This window comes from Cervus canadensis, chromosome 23, assembly GCF_019320065.1.
Source record: "Cervus canadensis isolate Bull #8, Minnesota chromosome 23, ASM1932006v1, whole genome shotgun sequence".
Classification (NCBI taxonomy): Eukaryota; Metazoa; Chordata; class Mammalia; order Artiodactyla; family Cervidae; genus Cervus; species Cervus canadensis.
Genome location: NC_057408.1, coordinates 2,131,805 through 2,152,634, shown reverse-complemented (window position 1 = coordinate 2,152,634; position 20,830 = coordinate 2,131,805). Strand labels below are relative to the sequence as shown.

General features: G+C 48.8%; 1 protein-coding gene across 2 annotated transcripts in view; it reads left to right on the top strand.

Annotated features, from left to right (window-relative positions):
* LOXHD1 (lipoxygenase homology PLAT domains 1) overlaps positions 1–20,830 on the top strand; it is a 193,735-nt gene that overhangs the window by 95,419 nt on the left and 77,486 nt on the right. For both annotated transcript variants that reach the window (XM_043444370.1, XM_043444369.1), the window contains exons 17-21: positions 1,076–1,268; positions 6,551–6,711; positions 9,033–9,510; positions 9,969–10,123; positions 12,840–12,973. In XM_043444370.1, coding sequence (XP_043300305.1) covers positions 1,076–1,268; positions 6,551–6,711; positions 9,033–9,510; positions 9,969–10,123; positions 12,840–12,973 — 1,121 coding nt within the window. The remainder of the gene's footprint in view (positions 1–1,075; positions 1,269–6,550; positions 6,712–9,032; positions 9,511–9,968; positions 10,124–12,839; positions 12,974–20,830) is intronic.

The following is a 20,830-nucleotide window of genomic DNA, read 5'->3' as shown; positions in this document are numbered from 1 at the left end:
TGTCACAGCGCCAGCCCCACAGAAAGATGACGAAGCTCTCCCGTGCTCCTTGGCCCACACCCTAAAGGCTCTCAGACTGTGTCTGTAGACGTAGCTGGATTCCAGGGGACTGGCCTCCAGGCGCTCAACTGTGATAGGTTTTCATTAGTAGCAGCAAACAGGAGCTCAGGATGCAGAAGAGTGAGAGCAAGGCTTACAGGAATAATTTTCTAAATCTGGCCTTTGGGCAACAGACTCACAACTAGCACCACCCCTCCAAACCATCACAGAGAGAATCCAGGGGGCTGGAAGGGATCTCAAAGGCCATCTGAGAATTCCATCTGATGTTAGAATTGGCCTGGATGTAGCATGTCAAAAAAACAAAAACATAAATGTCATTCAAACACTGAAGAACGAGGTACATTTAAGGATGATAACGTGCACATTTATGTGCTCATCTATGACATCTGTGGGCAAAGATTAACATAAAATATAAAATAGCAAAGCAACTGAACTATAGCGTTATTGAGAAAAATACACCTTGATTCTAAGAGTGGGAGGAGGCACTGGACACAGAATGACAGAGCCCCAAAAGGTTGTCTGCATATTGTCACCTGTAGGATGGCTGTGCCAGAGGAGACGTGCAAAAACATGTACAACCGTGTATGTTGTAAGACAGAACAATGCCAAATCACCGACATGGCCACCAGAAGCCGATGGTTAATAGTTTGAACGTTTGCTTTCTTGTGCAGCCCCCACATTCTTAGGACGTCCACTGCCTAGCATTCAGTACATACTGGAGCTTTCAAAGCTCCGCTCACACCTGTCCCCCCACTTGCTTCTCACCACGTCCCTGGGAGGTGGGCTGAACTAAAGACAAAAGGACAGAGGCTCCAGGCTGGAGAGGTGGGGCCCTGGTCTCCTGGCTTGTTGAGGGCAGGCCGACCTGGGACCCAGCCCTTCCTGCTGAGCCTGTATCTTCTCAAGAGCTGGAGACCCGGCTGAGGGGAGCCACTTGCCCTGGTGTTTTGGGGGCGTAAGGATGGAGGCTTCTACACTGGCCCCTTGCTCACATGTATCGCGTGTTTCCTTCCAGATCAACCGGCTGGTGATCGGGCACGACAGCACAGGCATGCATGCCAGTTGGTTCCTGGGCAGTGTCCAGATTCGCGTGCCCCGCCAAGGCAAGATGTACACCTTCCCTGCCAACCGCTGGCTGGACAAGGACCAGGCTGACGGGCGCCTGGAGGTGGAGCTCTACCCCAGCGAGGTGGTCGACATCCAGAAATGTATGGAGGCAGCCGTGACGGGACTGTCAACACTGCTCCCCATGGGGTGGGGCAGCGGGGAAGGAAAAGGGATTGTGGGTGACTTGGATCTTGTCTCAAAGTGGGAAGCTTCCAGTTGCCCCTGGTAGGGTTCTGGGAGGGAAAGGAGGCTCCTTCTACAGATGGGGAACCTGAGGACTCGGTGGATGAACCATTGTTTTTTGGGAGAAAGGCAGTAGATGACTTTATTGAGAAATATACCTTCTTGGCCTTGCGTACAGGAGGAGCTTGAGAAATAGTTTTCCCCCTGGGAAGGCTAGTGAAGAGATAAGCTGTTTATGCATTCATTTATTCAATATGTGTACGTTGACTGTCTCTCTGTGCCGACACTGCCTTAGGCTTTGTAGAGACAATCATGAGAAAAACAGATCAAAGCCTTTTCCTCATGGACTTCACGCTCCATGATGGGAGACAAAAAATAAATCCATAGTATAATGTCAAGTAAGAGCTAGGAAGGAAAGGAAGCAAGATAAGGGGTTAAAGCAAAATAGGGAAGAGGAAACTATGTGGACGGGGTGGTGACCTCTCTGAGTGGAGGTGAAATTCAGTGTGATCTGGCTACCTATTGTACATGATGTGAGAGCCATCGATTAAGTAGGGGTTAAAGAAACAAGAGGTTATCTAGAGGATCATCAGTCCAAACCTGGTACAGACAATGTCCCTTCCCTCACCTCTGCATTTTTGTGTTTATCCTGAAAGCAGCCATCCTAGACTCGCTGCCACAGGAAGCTGCTCTGAGAAAGAACCCACTATGAACTCACTGCTGCTTCTTCCAGAAAGCCTTGTGTGAGAACACTGTGTCCGTCCTCTCTCCCCATGTAACCTGTAAATTCTCTGAGGACTGTGTCACATACACAGGCTTTGTAATGGTGCCTGCTAGTGTGCAGAATCAAATCCTTCCCTCTTTTTATGAGTTAAAACTCTATTTCCATCAGAGCAATACAGGTACTGGGCTTCCCTGTTGGCTCAGATGGTAAGGAATCTGCCTGCAATGTAGAAGACCGAGGTTCAATCTCTGAACCTAGATTGAACCCAGGTTCAATCTCCAGGAAGATCCCCTGGAGAAGGGAATGGCAACCCACTCCAGTATCCTTGCCTGGAGAATCTGCATGGACAGAGGAGCCTGGTGGGCTACAATCCATGGAGTTGCAAAGAGTCAGACATGACTGAGCGACTAAGCCCAGCACAATACAGGTACTACAAGATAAAGATTAAAAAGGCAGCAGTTCCCTTACCTATCTCTTTCCCCAACCCATCTCCCTTCTTCAGAGGTAACACATTTTTAATAACTTTAGCTTTTTCTTCAGAAATCTATCTCCATATTATCAGTAATACACTTATCAATTGCTTGATTTTTTTTCAGTCATTTAGTTGTCGTTCAGTCGCTCAGTCCTGTCTGACTCTTTGTGACCCCATGGACCACAGCATGCAAGGCCTCCCTGTCCTTCACCATCTCCTGGAGGCTGTTCAAACTCAGGTCCATTGAGTTGGTGATGCCATCCAACCATCTCACCCTCTGTCATCCCCTTCTCCTCCCGCCTTCAGTCTTTCCCAGCATCAGGGTCTTTTCCAATGAGTCAGCTCTTCACACCAGGTGACCAAAGTATTAGAGCTTCAACTTCAGCATCAGTTCTTCCAATGAATATTCAGGACTAATTTCCTTTAAGATTGACTGGTTTGATCTCCATGCAGGCCAAGGGACTCTCAAGAGTCTTCTCCAACACCACAGCTCAAAAGCATCAATTCTTTGGCACTCAGCTTTCTTAACCAACTCTCACATCATACATGACTACTGGAAGAACAATAGCTTTGACTAGATGGACCTCTGTTGGCAAAGTTATGTCTCTGCTTTTTAATATGCTGTCTAGGTTGGTCATAGCTTTTCTTCCAAGGAGCAAACGTCTTTTAATTTCATGGCTGTAGTCACCATCTGCAGTGATTTTGGAGCCCAGTCTATCACTGTTTCCGTTGTTTCCCATCTATTCGCCATGAAGTGATGGGACCAGATGCCATGATCTTCGTTTTTTGAATGTTGAGGCTTAAGCCAGTTTGTTCACTGTCCTCTTTCACTTTCATCAAGAGGCTCTCTAGTTTCTCTTCACTTTCTGCTATATGGGTGATGTCATCTGCATATCTGAGGTTATTGACATTTCTCCCAGTAATCTTGATCTGGTTTGTGCTTCATCCATCCCAGCTTTTCCCATGATATACTCTGCATATAAGTTAAATAAGCAGGGTGACAATATATAGCCTTGACGTACTCCTTTCCCAATTTTGAACCAGTTCATTGTTGTATGTACGGTTCTAACTGTTGCTTCTTGACCTGCACACAGGTTTCTCAGGAAGCAGGTAAGGAGTTCTGGTGTTCCCATCCCTTTAAGAATTTTCCACAGCTTGTTGTGATCCACACAGTCAAAGGCTTTGGCCTAGTCCATGAAGCAGAAGTAGATATTTTTCTGGAATTCTCTGGCTTTTTTGATGATCCAGCAGATGTTGGCAATTTGATCTCTTGTTCCTCTGCCTTTTCTAAATCCAGCTTGAACATCTGGAAGTTCTCGATTCATGTACTGTTGAAGCCTTGCTTGGAGAATTTTGAGCTTTACTTTGCTAGCATGTGAAATGAGTGCAATTGTGGGGTAGTTTGAACATTCTTTGGCATTGTCCTTCTCTGGCATTGGAATGAAAACTGACTTTTTTCAGTCCTGTGGCCACTGCTGAATTTTCCAAATTTGCTGGTCACAGACATTAACTATTTTCAGTCATAGACATTAACTATTAACTTCCTACTATGGAATAGGAGGATTTAGCTTTTTTAACACATGCACACACCTACATTTATACACACACACATATATCCCCTCCCTCCAACCGTCAATAATCAACATTTGATTTTTACATTATTATAACCATGTAAATATTATTCACTGCTGAGATACCTACTCATAAAAATTATGCCTCATTTTCTATACAACTTGTTTTTTCTGGAGTTAATAATAATCTCATTTATTCATTAGTAGAGTTTTTAATATACACATATATATTTCTATATACCCATCTGTATACCCACCTATCTGTATTAGTCTGCTAGGGCTACCATAACAAATTACCACAGACTAAGTGGCCTAAGCAACAAAACTTTGTGTTCTCCCAGTTTTGGAGTCTGCAAATCTAAGCTGAAGAGGTCAGCAAGTTGGGTTTCTTCTGTGATCTATCTCCTGGGCTTGCAGAAGGCCACTGTCTCACTGTCCCTCACAAAGTCTTCCTATGAGCATGGGAATGTCTGGGTCCCAGTCTCTCCTTGTAAGGATACCAGTCATATTGGATGGGGACCCACCTTAATGGCCTCATTTTAACTTAATCACCCCTGTGAAGGCCCTGTCTCCAAATGCTATCACATTCTGAGATACTAGGGACTAGGGTTTCAACATATGAATTTTGGGAGGACACTGTTATTCCATAACACCATCTTATCTCCATCTCTCCAACAGAACTAAAGTTCTTTTCATAGGTTCAAATCCAACAGGAACTCTACTTCCTTCTCTCCAACTCCCGTCACAAGGGAAACTCTTGTCTTGTTCTCTGGGCTGCAATGAAGCTTTCCTTTTGAGACTTCCTTTCTACCATCTTTTGGACATTCCAGTCTTTCTCCTCTGGGTTAGGTCTCCTGTTTTCTGAATTTCATGTCTTCCTCTTCTTTGGTTCATTGTCCACTGCAATGGAGAATTTGAATGTGTGCAAATGTCTCTGGTCTACTCTCTCCATTGATCCATAATTTGGCTTGCTAGAGAATTCTGATCTAGAACTCATTTTCTCTTAGAGTTTATAAGGGATTTTCCTACCACCTTCTGGCTCCTAGGGTTACAGCTGGGAAGTCTGATGCCATTCTGCTACCCAAACCTTTGGGTTTTTCCTCTCTAAGACCTGCAGAATCCTATTTTTATCCCTAGCATTCTGAAATTTCATGATGTCTTCAGTATCTTTTGTGATTTTGGTTTCATCCAGTCTTCTGGGAACTCAAGAGCTCCTTGAATTTAGCAGTGTTTTTTTTAGCTCTGAGACCTTTTTTTTTTTTTTTGTATTTATTTATTTGACAATTTCCAACTCTCTGTGTCTGCTGTTTTCTTTAGAACTGAGATTTGTTAAGCTTCCTCTGATTTTCTTATCTTTCCATCATTTTGTTCTTGGGAATTTTCCTTTTTGTTCTTCCGTGCTGTCCTTGACTTTACCCTTTCTTTGGAATACTTTATTTCAGCGACCACATGTTCATTTCCAACAGCTGGCTCTTGTTCTCTGCATGCTAATTTTTATCTCTCCTAATTTTGTTTAATCCTGGTTGTTATTGAAACCAGAGAGAGGGAACAGAGACTGGGGTTCTCCCCATTAAGAATGCTGGCTTTTACTGGGTCTCCTTTCTGTCCATCAGCTTGCCCAACCTCACCCCCAGCTAAAGCCATATATCTAGTTCAACTTCTTTCGGCTCTCAGCCAGTCCCGTCGGTTTCAGCAGCCAATTTCTCACATTGCTGTGGTAATGGGAGACCCCTTATCTTGTTGAAAATAAGTCTTAACTTGAAAAAATTATGATTTCACCTTACAGCATTGCTGAGAGGACAAGTCTTGTAATAGCCACTTAGAAAAAAAAAAAAATATGGTCCCATAGTTCTTGGAGACATTTTGCTCGCCTATAAGAAGCGTCCTCTAATGGTGAATACTTATAACACATTTCCACCCTCTAACAACTTAACAGAATTTCTTCAACATAGAGACAAATTCTTTCTGTGTAGCTCTGTTGGTATCATCTGAAAGATGCCTATATTTAAATGAAGATTACCATTTCAACCATCCTCCTTTACTGAAAATACGGGAAAAAGACAAACACATAGCCTTTTGCTTCTTTCTGCCCCACAGTGTCTACCCAGGGGTAGGCACACAGCAGAGGGTGCCAGCTGGTGTGCTGACCTCATTCCTGGTTCCAGAGGACACATGTGGCACAGAGGAGAACTGAGCTTTGGAGTCTGCTTAGGTTTGCCATTTCCACAACCGACTCAAGTCCTCAAAGCCTCAGTGTGTCAATCTGCAAAATGGCAATAATACTGCTTATGATACTGAAGGGAGGATTGGACGAGATAATGCCTAAGAAGCAGCAGACACATGGCATAGGTTTGGGAAATGTTTGCTTTGTAACCATGGTTACTGCTGTTGCCATTACTGAATGTCCTGCTTCTCCTCCGTGTGCCCGCCCAGTGACCCACTACGAGGTTGAGGTTTGGACCGGGGATGTAGGCGGAGCAAGCTCCACTGCCCGAGTTTTCATGCAGATTTATGGCGAGGAAGGCAAGACAGAAGTGCTCTTCCTCTCCAGCCGCGCGAAGGTGTTTGAACGGGCGTCCAAGGACACATTCCAGGTGTGTGGGGGTAAAGCCATGGTGGTGGAGGGAGGGCCAAGAGAGGGCTCAGCATATGTCTGAACACAGAGGGATTGGTTCTCGGCCCTGGCTTCTTATTAGAACCGTCTGAGGAGCTTTAAGAAATGAGTGCCGCCTAGTCTACACCTGGATCGATGAAATGAGAACCTCTATGGTTGGATATGTTTTCTGTGTGTGTGTATGTGTGTGCCCAGTTGTGTCTGATTCTTTGTGGCCTCATGGACTGTAGCCTGCCAGGCTCTTCTATCCAGGAAATTTTCCAGGCAAGAATACTGGGGTATGTTTCTAAAATCTCTACCAGTGATACTAACATGCTGCCAATTCTGAGAACGGCTGGAGGGTTGATTCTAATTTAGCAAAATATGGCGCTAGCCTTGGTCACTGCATTCATTTCCAGCCTTGTCCTCTGATTCGACAGCTCACTCAGCCTAAGAGTAGGGCCATGCCTCCCAACCAGGATACTGGGAGGCTCGGGGTCTCTTGGCTCTGTTCTGAGTGCCCCAGGCCACCTCACTTCCCTTTGAGTAGCAGAGAAAAAGAGGTGAGAATGTGCGCATGCTGTTGGCAGGAGAGGAGGACCCAGGTTGGTGCCTTTTAAAGGGCACGTGAAGGTTTTATGTGGGACACAAGTGCATGCGTGCATATGTGTACGTCTGCAGATCCGTTCTGCAGTAGCATCTTCATGCTGGCTGCTCTGCGTGTGTGCCATAAATAGCCTGGCCTTCAGCAAAGGGTCCTAACCCAGTGCCCAGCAGAGAGGGTCCTGGCTGAGCTGGGCCCGGGTCATGGGTGTCTGGAATGTCAGCGGTGGAGGAGGCCTCCTGGAGCCCAACCCTCTCCTGACACGGCTGAGAGTGCAGAGGCCTGATCGGTTCACCTCCCTGAGCCTCAGCTTCTGTATCAGCTCAAACCTAGTTTTACAGTAACTACCTGGCCTGCTTCACAGCCCCTGGAAGGATGAAAATGGCCAGTGTCAGGGAAAGTTCTTAGGAAACTGTGACCAGTCATGGAGGTGTTAGGAGCAGAGCGTCTTCTGGATGTGAGTGGACTGCGTGGCTGGGTGTGGTGGTGGCCTCCTTCATAGCTGGGCAGGTTGATGGGGGAGCAGAGACGGCGACGGAGCCAGACTGCGAGGGTGCTGTGACCTGGAAAATACTGGAGAGGAGGAGATGGGGGAGAGAGATGGCAAGTGAGCCAGACTGCGAGGGTGCTGTGACCAGGAACCACTGGAATGTGCTGAAGAAGGAACTTCCCATATCCAGAGCCCATCCCTACAAAGCTGAGAATACACTCCTCTTTCAGGGGGTCCTGGGCTCCATTTTGGCTGCTCATTTTCTCACAGAGGAGTTCTGGCTACATTGTGGCTTCATGAACAGTGAGTCAGGAGGCCCGATCTCTCCTGCAGGTCTGAGCTCCACTTGTGGGGGGACACTGAACAGCTCATGGGGCAGCCCTGGGCCTCGGTCTTCTCAGCATGGGGGCCGTCCCCTGAGCCGGGGCCAGACCTCCCCTCAATGTCAGGCTCAGACCAGAGTGGCAGATGGCAGGTCGAGGACCCATTTCTCTGAAGCAGAGCTAAATCCCTGCCCTTTGAGCCGGCCGTGTGCTAGGCCCAGTGCGGGAGAGAGCTGAGTGCACAGACAGTAGTGCCCGTGGGCAGAGAGGGCATCCAGGCTAGGCCGAGACCTCGCCAACCTCCGGGACCCCCCTGAGCACTCGGGGAGGGGAGGGCTGGGTGTGTGTGGGGGGTGCTGGGGCCTCTTGGGGGCGTGGGGTAGACTTCTGTCTTTGACAAACAGCACATTTTTTTTTTCCTTCTTGGAAAAGTTTTATATGATTAATTCTGGGGAAAAAATAATGCTCAGAAAGAGAGCACAGAAAGTCACAACACTAAAAAAAAAAAGGTAATAATAAAGCTCAGGAACTGGAATGAATAGGTTTAGTTAGAGGCAGAGGAGGGAATAAAAACATTCTGCAGGAGGGAGCAAAGATACAGAAATAAGAAAAACAGGAGTGATTGTGACGTGCCGTGTGTGTGTGTGTGTGTGTGTGTGTTTAAAGTGGAGAATGAGAAAGAGAGGGGGAAGAAGCCCATCTTGACCCACTGTACCAGGGGTTCAGAAGACATCAGTTTGGGTGGAGGGGGGTCGGGCAGGGAAACCAGCCTTGGGCGGGCGGGGGGTGGGCGAGGAGGTGCGCGGGCAGCTTTGACTCAGAGGCCCCAGCCCCTGGCTCCGCAGAGCCCTGGGGAGGATGCCGAGGGCGCCCCCCCCAAGCCACTGCCCCCGCGCTTCGTGCAGCTGGAGGCGGCGGACGTGGGCCAGGTCTTCAAGATCCGACTTGGCCACACGGGCGAGGGCTTCAGCCCCAGCTGGTACGTGGACACCGTGTGGCTGCGGCACCTGGTGGTGCGGGAGGAGGACCTCACGCCCGAGGAGGAGGCGCGCAGGAAGAAGGAGAAGGACAGGCTGCGGCAGCTGCTCCGGAAGGAACGTCTGAAGGCCAAGCTGCAGAGGAAGAAGAAAAAGAAGAAGAAGAAGGAGGAGGAGGGCAGCGACGAGGGGGACGAGGAGGAGGAGTCCTCATCGGAGGAGGAGTCCTCCTCCGAGGAAGAGGAGGAGGAGACCGAGGAGGAAGAAGAGGAGGAGGAGCTGGAGCCCGGGATGCAGGAGGTGATCCAGGAGTACAAGTTCGATGCCCACCGCTGGCTGGCCCGGGGCAAGGAGGACAACGAGCTGGTGGTGGAGCTGGTGCCCGCGGGCCAAGAGGGTCCTGAGCGTAAGCCTGCAGAGGGGTCACTCAGCCCCCAGGGTTGGGGGGGTGCCGAGAGGGGAGGATGCCCAGCCCACCTTGCAGGTGGGGCCCCCCACGGCTCTCCTGACCTGGGCTGTGCTGAAATGTCACCACGGACTGTTCTTTGCTGGGGCTGGCATTGCCCTTGCTCTGAGACTCTTGGGAGGAGCCCTGGTATAATGCGCCGTGACTCATCATGGGGACATCAGCAGGAGGGTTGCTGAGGACCAGCGCCTTGCCAGAACTCTCAGCTTCTTGGCCTTCGTGGTGAAGGGAAGTCTTGGGTAGGGAGGAGGAACCGGTTTGCCTCCATGTCAGTGTAGACGTGGGTGTACCCCGAGGTCTTTCCTGCTTCCACCATCTGGCTAGATCTGATGGGCTGAGCCTCAGGTCCACCCCGAGGCCCCGGTGTCTTCAACACTGTGCCTTTCTGTGTCCCTCAGCCAACACCTACGAGGTACAGGTGATCACGGGAAATGTGCCCAAGGCTGGCACTGATGCCAACGTCTTCCTGACCATCTATGGGGAGGAGTACGGGGACACCGGCGAGCGGCCCCTGAAGAAGTCAGACAAGTCCAACAAGTTTGAGCAGGGACAGGTAGGGTGTGGGCTCCCCCAGGGGGCTGGTGGGTCCCAGATGGAGGGAGCCCTCTGCTGATTCCCAAGGCAGGCCCAGCCTGCACGGCAACTGCTGTGTCCAGCCCTATGCCCTGTCCAGTCCAGCCGGGTAGAAGGGAAGCACCTCGTCCACAGCACCGGGGCTTTGTGGTGGGGACATAAGGAAAGGCACAGGTGGGGTCTGGTGCCAGGAAGCGCCCAGGAACTAACTGGAGGCGGCATAGGTACCAGACCCTCAGGTGCTAAGTGGGGGCACGGGGTTCGGGGAGGAAGTGCTGACCAGAAGATGGGCTTTGGAGGAAACTTGGAGGGGAGGAGGCGTGTGAGCTGGGCCATGGTGGAGGAATATGGTATTGATCTGACGATGACAGTGAGAGGTGTTCCCTGAAGACGGAACCACACGAGGGAGGTGTGGGGTGGAAGTGCGGAAGGCCAGTTGGAGGACATTGGACGGTGGGTCTTCTCACTCTGCTGTGGTTACTGCCAAGCCATGGTGGGTGCTGCCTCTGAGAAGCTTGACATGACCAACTGAAGGGGTGGGGGCGTGAGAGCCTTAAATGACAGCTGAGAAGCTCAACCTACATCCTGAGGCAGTGATGCCACAACGGCATTTGAGCATTTAGAGAAATGCAGGATCCTCTCCTTCCAGGTGTAGTAGTAAAAGCATGGAAAAATGCAACTGTCATTCTTGTCCCTTGAGATTTTACAGGGTCCTCTGGCTAGAAGACTGTCTCTCATGTCACCTTTCCCATTTCTGCCAGCATCCCAAAGCCAGCTTCCCTCATCAACAGAGAGGAGAACCAGAAATGTACAAATCCATTAAAAATATTTCTGGGCTCATTGCTTGATCTATTTTGGATGTCCCTGCTTTTTTCTTCAACACCACCTTCCCATGACTTGAAGATCAGGATTTATTTCTGTGTTTCCTTTAAAACGCAGCCACTATGATGACTAGAATTGGAAGGAAATTGCTGCAGAGGATGTAATTGGTACAACTGATGAAATTTGAATGTAGACTACATGTTAAATAATATTGTGTTGACTTTGTTTCCTGAATTTGGTAATTGTACTGTCATTGTATGGGCCTCCTTGGTGGCTCAGTGGTAAAGAATCCATCCACCTACAATGCAGGAGCTGCAGGAGACGCAGGTTCAATCCCTGGATCGGGAAGACTCCCTGGAGGAGAGCATGGCAACCCACTCCAGTATTCTTGCCTGGAGAATCCCATAGACAGAGGAGCCTGGCAGGCTACAGTCCATAGGATCGCAAAGAGTCAGACATGACTTGTTACTGAGCACACAAGCACTGAGATTATATGAGAATATTATTCTTAGAAAATCCATGCTGAAGAATTCAAAAGTAGAGGATCACGATATCTGCCAAATAGTTTCAAATAATTCAGGCAAAAAATAGAGAAAGGGCAAGAGAGAGTGAGAGAGAAAACAAGATCTAAGGGTATACAAAATTTCATTGCTCTGTTTCTGCAAATTTTCTGTAAATTTAGAATGCTTTTCAATAAGTAGTTTAAAAGTTATAGTCAAGAAGATCTCATTCACTTATCGGGTTCACTTCTCTGGCCCTAGTGTCATCTGCTTCCTCCAGTGCATATACGTACACTGGTATCATATATGTACAGTAGTATCATATACGCACACTGGTATCATATATGTAAAGTGGTATCATATATGTACACTGGTATCATGTACGTACACTGGTATCATGTACGTGCACTGGTATCATGTACGTGCACTGGTATCATATACGTGCACTGGTATCGTATACGTGCACTGGTATCGTATACGTACACTGGTATTGTATATGTACACTGGTATTGTATACATACACTGGTATCGTATACGTACACTGGTATCATATACGTACACTGGTATCATATATGTACACTGGTATCATATAAGGCTTCTCTAGTGGTCTCTCTTCCCACTTGAATGGTGAGCAGTCTAGGTCTTACACTTTACCTTCTGTCAATTACTTCGGATTTGCACTTTGACTCATAGTAGATACTTAATCAGAATTTGTGGTTGAAGGAGTTTATGCACATACGTACACACACAGCATGTAGTATCTGCATACATACATGCAAGCAACAGGTCCTACACATACACACACATCCCCCACAACACAAATGCGGGCATTCAGTCAACCCATTTTCCCTACCCCTCTCTCACAGTCACTTCTATCACCCTCTTACCTCCCTCCACCTTCCAGGACACAGTGAAAATGAGAAGACCTCCCTGGCAGGGGCAGGTGAAAAGACAGTAGCGCAGTAGGTGAAGGGAATGAAGAGGTGGAGACTTCCAGCTATAAAATAAATAAGTCTCAGGGATGTAATGTACACGTAGGGAACATAGTCAATAATGTTATAATGACTTTGTATGGTGATGGATGATAATTGGTCTTTAACTGGTCATCATTTCATAATGTATAAAAATATTGAACCACTATGTTGTACACCTGAAACTAATTTAATGTTGTATATTAATGATAATTCAATAAACAGAAGCCGGTAGTGCAGACCAAACCCCAGATGGCTGGCTACATTTTCCATGCCCCCTCCTTCCTGATGCTTTGGATCTAACAATTGGCCTCAGGCTGCCCCAGGTCCTGGGAGGGTGAAGCTGATGGCGAGGTGGGGAGGGCTGCCCCCACCCCATGAATGCTACTCTGATCTTTCCCAGACAGATACCTTCACCATCTATGCCATTGACCTGGGGCCCCTGACCAAGATTCGGATTCGCCATGACAACTCAGGCAACAGACCGGGCTGGTTCCTGGACAGAATCGACATCACTGACGTGAACAATGAGATCACGTGAGTGGGACTGGAGGGGAGGGAGGGGAGGTCATGCCTGCCACTAAGACAGTCATGGAAGGAAGGGTAGGGCGGGCTGGCTGTGATGCGTGAGGAGGGCGGGGCTGGGATGCGGGTCTGGCCCGAGGAGCTGGCTAGGTGGGCATTGCCTCCTAGAGACTCGGGCTGCCCCTCAGCTGCCTGGCTTGTCAGGTGGGCACTCTAGTAGAAGATCTAATCCAGTTCTTTATGTCCATCATTTCAGGAAGTCAGGTTTTCTATTCCTGCCATGGCCCAATCTCTGTGCCCAGACTTACTATTCATAAGTCTCTCCATGTATAAAGTGACTTCCAGGACATGACTTTAACATTCTAGACCAGGAATAAGGAAACTTATTCTGTGCAGGCCAGATAGCAAATATTTTAGGCCATTTGGTCTCTGTTTCAATTATTTGGCTTTGTGTTTGCTGCAGAAAAGTAGCCATAGGTGATACCTAAGTCAATGGATTTTATTTAAGCTATTTTTTTTTAAGTTAGAGTAGTCAGGAACTGGACCTTCCTGGTGGGCTCAGCAGCTAAGAATTTTTCTGCCAATGCAGGAGATGTGAGTTTGATCCCTTGGTTGGGAAGATCCTCTGGAGGAGGAAATGGCAACCCTCTCCAGTATTTTTGCCTGGGAAATCCCATGGACAGAGGAGACTGGCGGTTCTACAGTCCATAGAGTTGCAAAGAGTTGGACACGACTTAGCAACTCAACAACCACAACAACAAAGTAAATGGATGTGTCTGTGTTCCATGAAAACTTCATTCATGGGCACTGAAGCTTGAATTCCATGTAATTTTCACATGTCACAAAAGCTATTTTTCTTTAGACTGTTTTCAACCATTTAAAGATGTAAAACCTTTGCTTGGGTTGTGGGATGTACATAAGTGGGTGGTGGGCCAGATTTGGCCCACAGGCCATTGCTTGCTGGCCCTGCTCCAGATTCATAGCTACCCCCGGGAGCTAGAGTGGGAAGGGGGTCTTGTCCTTCTGACAGGTGAAGGGACCACACCCCAGGGAGGTGAGGCTGTAGCCCCAGCACCAGTTCGTGCCAGAGTCAGGACCAGAACTCCAGACCATCAGAGATGAATCTGGTGTGTTTCCACCATGAGGCCACATTGCCTTTTGGGCAAGAGGAGTCAAGGGGCAATAGACATGAAAGAAGGCCTGGAGCTGTTGGGGGCGGGGACGCAGAGGTGGACAGAGAAGGAAGCAGGCAAGATCTTGAGGGGTTTGTGGAGCTGCTGAGGGCCTGCCAGTGCCCAGAATGTCGAGGGCACTTAAGAAATAAATGTTTGAATTAAACAACATCTTGGCCTGCAGGCTGGTGTCTCTTGAAACATTCCCCTCTCTGTGCAAGGTAGGGGTTGATGGAGGTCACCCCATCTTCCACCTCAACCCTGCCCCACCAGCCCAAGAGATTACTCCAGATGGGGACACTAAGGGACAGCTCACATATAGCCCAGTGTCATGGATATCTGTGAGGTCACATGAGGTCCCTGTGATGGCACAGAAGGGCTGTGGGACAAGCCCACGCTGGGAACCAGGGTCCTCAGCTGGGGTAGGTGCTCTGCCAGAAACTCACCAGGTCACCCTGGACAAGTTACTACACCATCTTTACAGAAACTTTTAATTTTATATTGCAGTATAGTTGATTAGCAATGATGTAGTCATTACAGGTGTACAACAAAGTGATTTTGTTATACCCATACAACTATCCATTCTTTTTCAAATTCTTTTCCCATTCAGGTTAGTAGACTGAGTTTCCTGTGCTATACAGTAGCTCCTTATTGGTTATCTATTTTAAATATAGTAGTGTGTACATGTCAATCCCAAACTCCAACTTTATGAGCTTTCATTTGCTCTTCTGATAAATGGGTTTAAAGATAATAGCCCACCTTACATCTCAAGATGGTCTCAAAATCTAAAGAAAACATTTAATCTTGACAAGGATAAAGTGCTCCAAAAAAATGTAAGGACAGGGACAAACTGTGAACATCCCATGCAGCCTGGTTAGGGTCGGTGAACTCTGTTCAGTTGATTTGGCATCTCTGGGCCAGCCCAACAACTTGAAAATTATTGCAGCTCTATAATCTGTTTTAATTTCTGTCCATACTTGTCTTCTTTCATTATTAAAAATATTAGTTGTTCTTACCTTTTCAAATCAAGACATTAGGTGACTTTTTAAAAAACCCTGTTGGAATTATGATCGTTTTGCTGTTAAATGTATGTGCAGAGAATTGCACATTTAGACCATGAAGTGCTCCCCCAGGCGCTCATTTCTGTCTATCCAGGTGCTCCTTGAGTATCTCAGTCAGGCCATTTCCTACACATTTTCTACACTTACTACACACAGGCTACACGTCCCTGTTACATTTGCTCAAGTGTCTTATATCTTGATCACTTTTGTGACTGGAACCTTCTCATCACTCCCCTCTCCTTTTCCCCGCCCTTTCTCTCTCCTTCCTCCACTCCACACTCCGCTCGTCTCCCCCTCTCGCCCCGCCATCCTTCCCTGTTGGTGTTTCATGGTTTCTTTACTTTGTTTCGTTGCTACTGAAGCAGCAGTAAGGGCTCTGTGCTCAGCTGGCTCCAACCAGGGGCAGGCAGAGAGCGACTCTGAGCAAAGCCTGCCCTGGGAGAGAGATGCAAAACCGTGGCCGTTCGTTGGAAGCAGAATGAGAGCAGTGAATCTTTCTCTCAGAGAGGCACTGTCTTCTCAACAGTGCCACGACCTTCTATGACCTTTGTTAGCTCAGGAATAAGACCTTTGCAGCCAGAAGGGTGAATACACCCTGAGCTGTCCCGGATGCAGTCACTGGTCTCCTTGCAAACTGGGTGCCCTTAACTCCTCTCTGCCCTTAACTCCCCCCCGTCCATTGGGCCTTCTGTCAGAAAAGCTGTCAGACGCCCCTCCCCATCTTCAGCACCTCCTGGTCAAACCTCCTGGCTGGCCCCTCTGCCTCACCCAGGCCCTGCCTGTGTCTGCAGCTGTCCAGACCCTCAGGCCATGTGTCTCCTCTGCTCACACCATGCAGAGGCTCCCGGGTCTGTCAGAGTACGAGCGAGAGCACTTCCAGGGGCTGGTCCCACCCCTTTTGCTCCCTCCTTGCTATTCCTTGAAGCCAGCAGACGCGGTCCCACCTCAGGGCCTTTGCACGTGCCGTCCCCTCCTGCTAGCACTCCTACCCAGATGGCTTGCTCATCCTTTGTCTAGGTAGGTCTCTGCTTAGGTCCCATCTGCCTAGCAAGATCCCACTCCCAGCCCTGGACCTTTTATTCCTCCTCCTCTGTTTACTGTCCCCACATCACTGACTTACATAAACTGCTCTATTTAGTCATTCTTCCTCTCCCTGATGTAGAATATGAGGTCCCCTGAATGAGGAAATGACTGCATCCATTTTGTTCACTGCTGTGTCTGCCCCCTCACCACCCAGTCCCTAGAAGAGGGCCCAGCACATAATAGGCATACCATAGATACTTATTAAGTCAACTAATAGATAAAATTATGCTTGATGTGTTGATTCATTCATTAATTCAACAAACACAAGCCATGCTAAGTGCTACCAGCTAAACAACTCGCTCAGACACCACCTTTGAAGAGCAGAAACCTACGATGGTCTGGGAGGTAGTTCCGGTTCAGTTCCTTTCTCTTCCACTCTTTGCCTGTGTGGCCTGGGCAGTCACCTCATCTCTCGAGTCTCAGTTCTTCCATCCATACAATGGGCATAAAGAAACTCTTACACAAAATCATAGCAAGGAAAACAAACAAACAAAACAAAACAAAAATCATAGCAAGGACTAAGTGAGGTGCTGTGTGTCAGGGGGCCCAACACCCAGTAAAAGGCAGCATCAGTTCTTTCCCTGGGCAGAAAGGTTCCAGTGAGTCAACATCTAAAAGTGGCCGGACAGCTAGGAAATGGGGCAAGAAAATGTGCAGGGTGGTTGAGGAGCTGACAGCCAGGGAGGCAGGGAGAGCACAGGGATTGCAGGGTGAGCAGGTGCTGGTGGTCTCCGCGTGGTAACGTAGAACACTGAGGGGACCAGGGAGGAAGGTGTGATGGTAGGTGATCAGGCTGCTCTTTTGTCCAAGGTGGCATCGAGATGTGCCTTTATGAACAGGCAGCCCTTGGATGTTTGAGTGCTTGAAACAGAGAGCATTAAAAGCGGTTGAAAAATGTGATTCAGGTGGCACAGAGGTGGAGAGCCAGGGGGCACATACGGGATGCAGTGGGTCACTGGGTTTTTCTTGGGCATGAAGATCATGGAGGATAGGAAACAGGAAAAGAACACTGGAGAGGGTGGTGAGACAGGGTGAAGGGGCTCCAAAGCCACATTGCAAACACATCCAGGCTCCTGACTGGCTGCATTTCATGGGCACCCTTCCAGCTAAGCATGGAAGATGGGGAGGAACAGGGAGATGTCAGCTGCTGTCAGGCCCCCTCGGGAGATGCTGTCTGAGTAGAAAGGCTCAGGAGAGGGTGTGATACCCAGAGTCCCTGCCATCGCCATGTCACCCAGACAGAGCCACAGTGGCCCCAGGGTTCGGATGTCCAGAGCTGGACAGATTCAGCAGCACCTCAAGCAGGACCCCTTGGAGCCCTTCTGGCCTCTGAGACAGTTGCTCTAGAGGGCAGCTGAGTCTGAACTCGAAACCCCAGGAGGAGGGGACTGGGGGGAGTGGGGACCGAAGATTTATTGATCTGCAACTCAATTGCAGAAAAAAAAGGATTAATTATTTTCCAAATAGAGAGTGCTTGAGGTCTTTTAGAGGAGTCTCAAGCTGTCAGGGTCCGTGATCGAATGATGTGGAAAGTCTTTTTAATGGTGGTTTGCAGCTGTGAGTGGCTCTGAGTGCATTGTCCTGGGGTCTGAGGTCTCCCGTGGGTTGACCAGGCTCTACCCACAGACTTACATCCTCTCATATAAGGAGGCCGCTAGTCCCTTGGGCAGGGAGAAAATTGTGAAGTTGAGACAGTTTGTCTGGGGACTCTAGCCTGGGAGGCTCCACCACTGGCCTCTCTGGAAAAAAAACGCTTTAAAAGTGTCAGGTTGATGTTCACGTTGACAGCCCCGTCACACTTGGGATGAGGAGAGCTGGTCCTCTCCTCTCACTGGCTCCGCTCAGACAGTTCCTGGAGCCTTGGAGTGACGTCAGGCACCACATTCTAAGGGGGCTGATGGAAAAGAGAAAATGCATCTTCAAGAAAAGAATAGTGGCTGATTAAGAAACCTAGGAGTTGTGGCAGGAATTCTGAAGGAGGAATTAAGAACGTGTCACCTGAAGAGGGCACGATGCCTTTTGATTCCATTGATTCCTGTGGTGCCCATGTATGCCAGGGACTGTGGATGGCAGCGGGCAAGGAGACTCTGAGCTCGTGGGGTGTGCAGTTTGCCTGACTTCTGGCAGAGACACTTTAAATACATGCTTCTGGGCAACCTCTTCCTTCCTCATCACTTCAGCGACCATTTATTTGACAATCATGTCCAAGTGGTATCCCAAGTTGTATCAGTCAGAACAGGCTAAGTTCTGCTAAATAACAAGTAGCCCTAAAATGTCAGTGGCCTCACACAATGGAAGCTTAGTTCTTGCTCATAACATATGACGTGGGCGGAGGGTGGACATCAGGGGGGTATATGTTGAGAATCATTGTGATCTCTCAGGCATCCAAGCTGATGGAGGCTTTTCCTCAGTGTATGTTTCCATGCTCTTCCTTGCAGTGGAAGGAGATGTGACAAATTGTGCACTGGCTCTTAAAGACCCCTTACAGCCCAGAGATCCCAAGTACATTAGCAAGGACTTAAAAATTCAAAGTCCTCCTCACCTCTAAAGCTATGAATCTCTGATGTTTTAGTTTCTGAATACATAACAGAAATGGGCGGACATTTGGGAGTGTGTTGTCTTGAATTAGTGTGTCTTTGTTAAGTCCTTCTCTCTGCTGCTTCCTCGCCCCCGTCCTTGTTGACTAAATGAGGTTTGCCACATCTTCCTTCCTCCCTTAATCCTTTAGCTATCTTTTTATATAGATCTGCAATAAAATCGAATCACTCAACTTCAGAGAGGAAGAAGCAAATGCCACACAAGTTAGGAATATATTTAGTGTTCTGAGCTCTGTCCACACTCAATCAGGTAGCCTTTCTCCACCTCTGTTTCCAGTCCTAAGACATAGATTCCTATTCTGATTGATGGGGGTCTCTTAAGACCCTGAATCGTGACAGACAGATGTTATTCTTGAATTCCATTACAGGTGGCAAATGTGTTGGGTGGGCTTTCCAGCAAGGGTTGAACAAAAAGTTTCTTGAATTATTTTTCCCTGTAAGTTTCACCTAACAGGAAGATATTCTCTGAAACCCCTCACTCCTCCAGGATTTGGGGGGGAGGGCGGTTATCACAGAATGTTGAGACAGAAAAGACCTGACAGATGATTTCATCCAGCCTCAATGCGACGAAACTTGGGGTGCAGGGGCCATCTTGCGTGTTAGGGGAAGAGCAGAGGCACAAGCCCAGAGTCCCTGAGACCCAGACCCACTCTGGTCACACCACTCTTCCCGTACCACCGGTGGGCATGAGCTTCAGCCTTTACGCAAAAAATGGGAAAGGCCATGCATTAAACACATTTTAAAGCTTTCAGTATGCAATCTGCTCGTTCCAGTTTTACTTTCAAGTGAAACATCCTTTTGGCAGCCCGAGTTTTGTTTCCCATGCTGAGTTTAAACCTCCTGCTGACCCCAGCCCTGCCGCTTCCTTCCACTGCCCTGGCAGGAGTGGTGGACACCCGGCCAGAGCACCTGCCTGCCTCTCCTCCGCTCCTGAGGAACAGCCACCTAGCCCCCTCCCCAGGCCTCCTGGAGCAGGATTTACTCCCGTGGGAGGAAGGGGAGGGTACTGGCCCAGAGGCCCAGTCCTCCGCTAGACCTCCTGTGGTGCTTGTTGGCACTGTTGGGGATGGAGGCTAAATGCCCGGCGCTCAGGCCCGTCCAGCCTCTGCCTCCGGTTCTCCACCGCCAGGGAGCGGGATCCGGGGGCTCGGGGCCCGCGACACTGCCGCAGTGGGAGTGCTGAGGACCTCTAACTTCCCCGAGCAGGTATCTCAGGGACCACATGGGTGGTGCACCCAGAAGACAGGCGCTGATGCCTTGCGCATGCGCTCTTCGCGGGTGTGGGAGCGCTTGCGCCCTCCCTTTCTGTCTCGCTGACGGTTCTGTCTCCCAGTATTAGTCTCTCCAGCTCCTTATACCTCTCTCTCCTCCCGTCTCTGTCCTCCTCCAGCCGCCCACACTCTGATTACTCCTCCGCGGCCCCAACCCCGCTCTTTTCTTTATTTCCGTCTCTCTCCCTTAATTGGCCATAATTTAGAACTAAAAGCCTATTATTCATAAATTATTTGGTTGAAGAAAAATTTAACTTTTCCATTCATACATTTAAAAGGCTTAAAAGTGGAACAATATGCATTTTTCACTTAAACACTAATTTCAAAGCAGTCTAGTTTGTCTCTCTCAAGGCTGAGGTCCTCCCACCCGTTAAATCCATGTCCCTCGGTACACAGCTATGGGGGAGCTTCCCTCATAGCTCGGTTGGTAAAGAATCTGCCTGCAATGGGGGAGACCTGGGTTCGAGCCCTGGGTTGGGAAGATCCCCTGGAGAAGGGAAAGGCTACCCACTGGCCTGGAGAATTCCATGGACTGAATAGTCCATGGGGTCGCAAAGAGTCGGACAGGACTGAGTGACTTTCACTTTCAATGCACAGTTGCACCTCCACGCCCCTGGCCCTGCTCCTCTCCCATGCTGATGGGAGGCAGTAAGGACTGCAGGAGGGTGTGGGGCCCAGAAAGGGA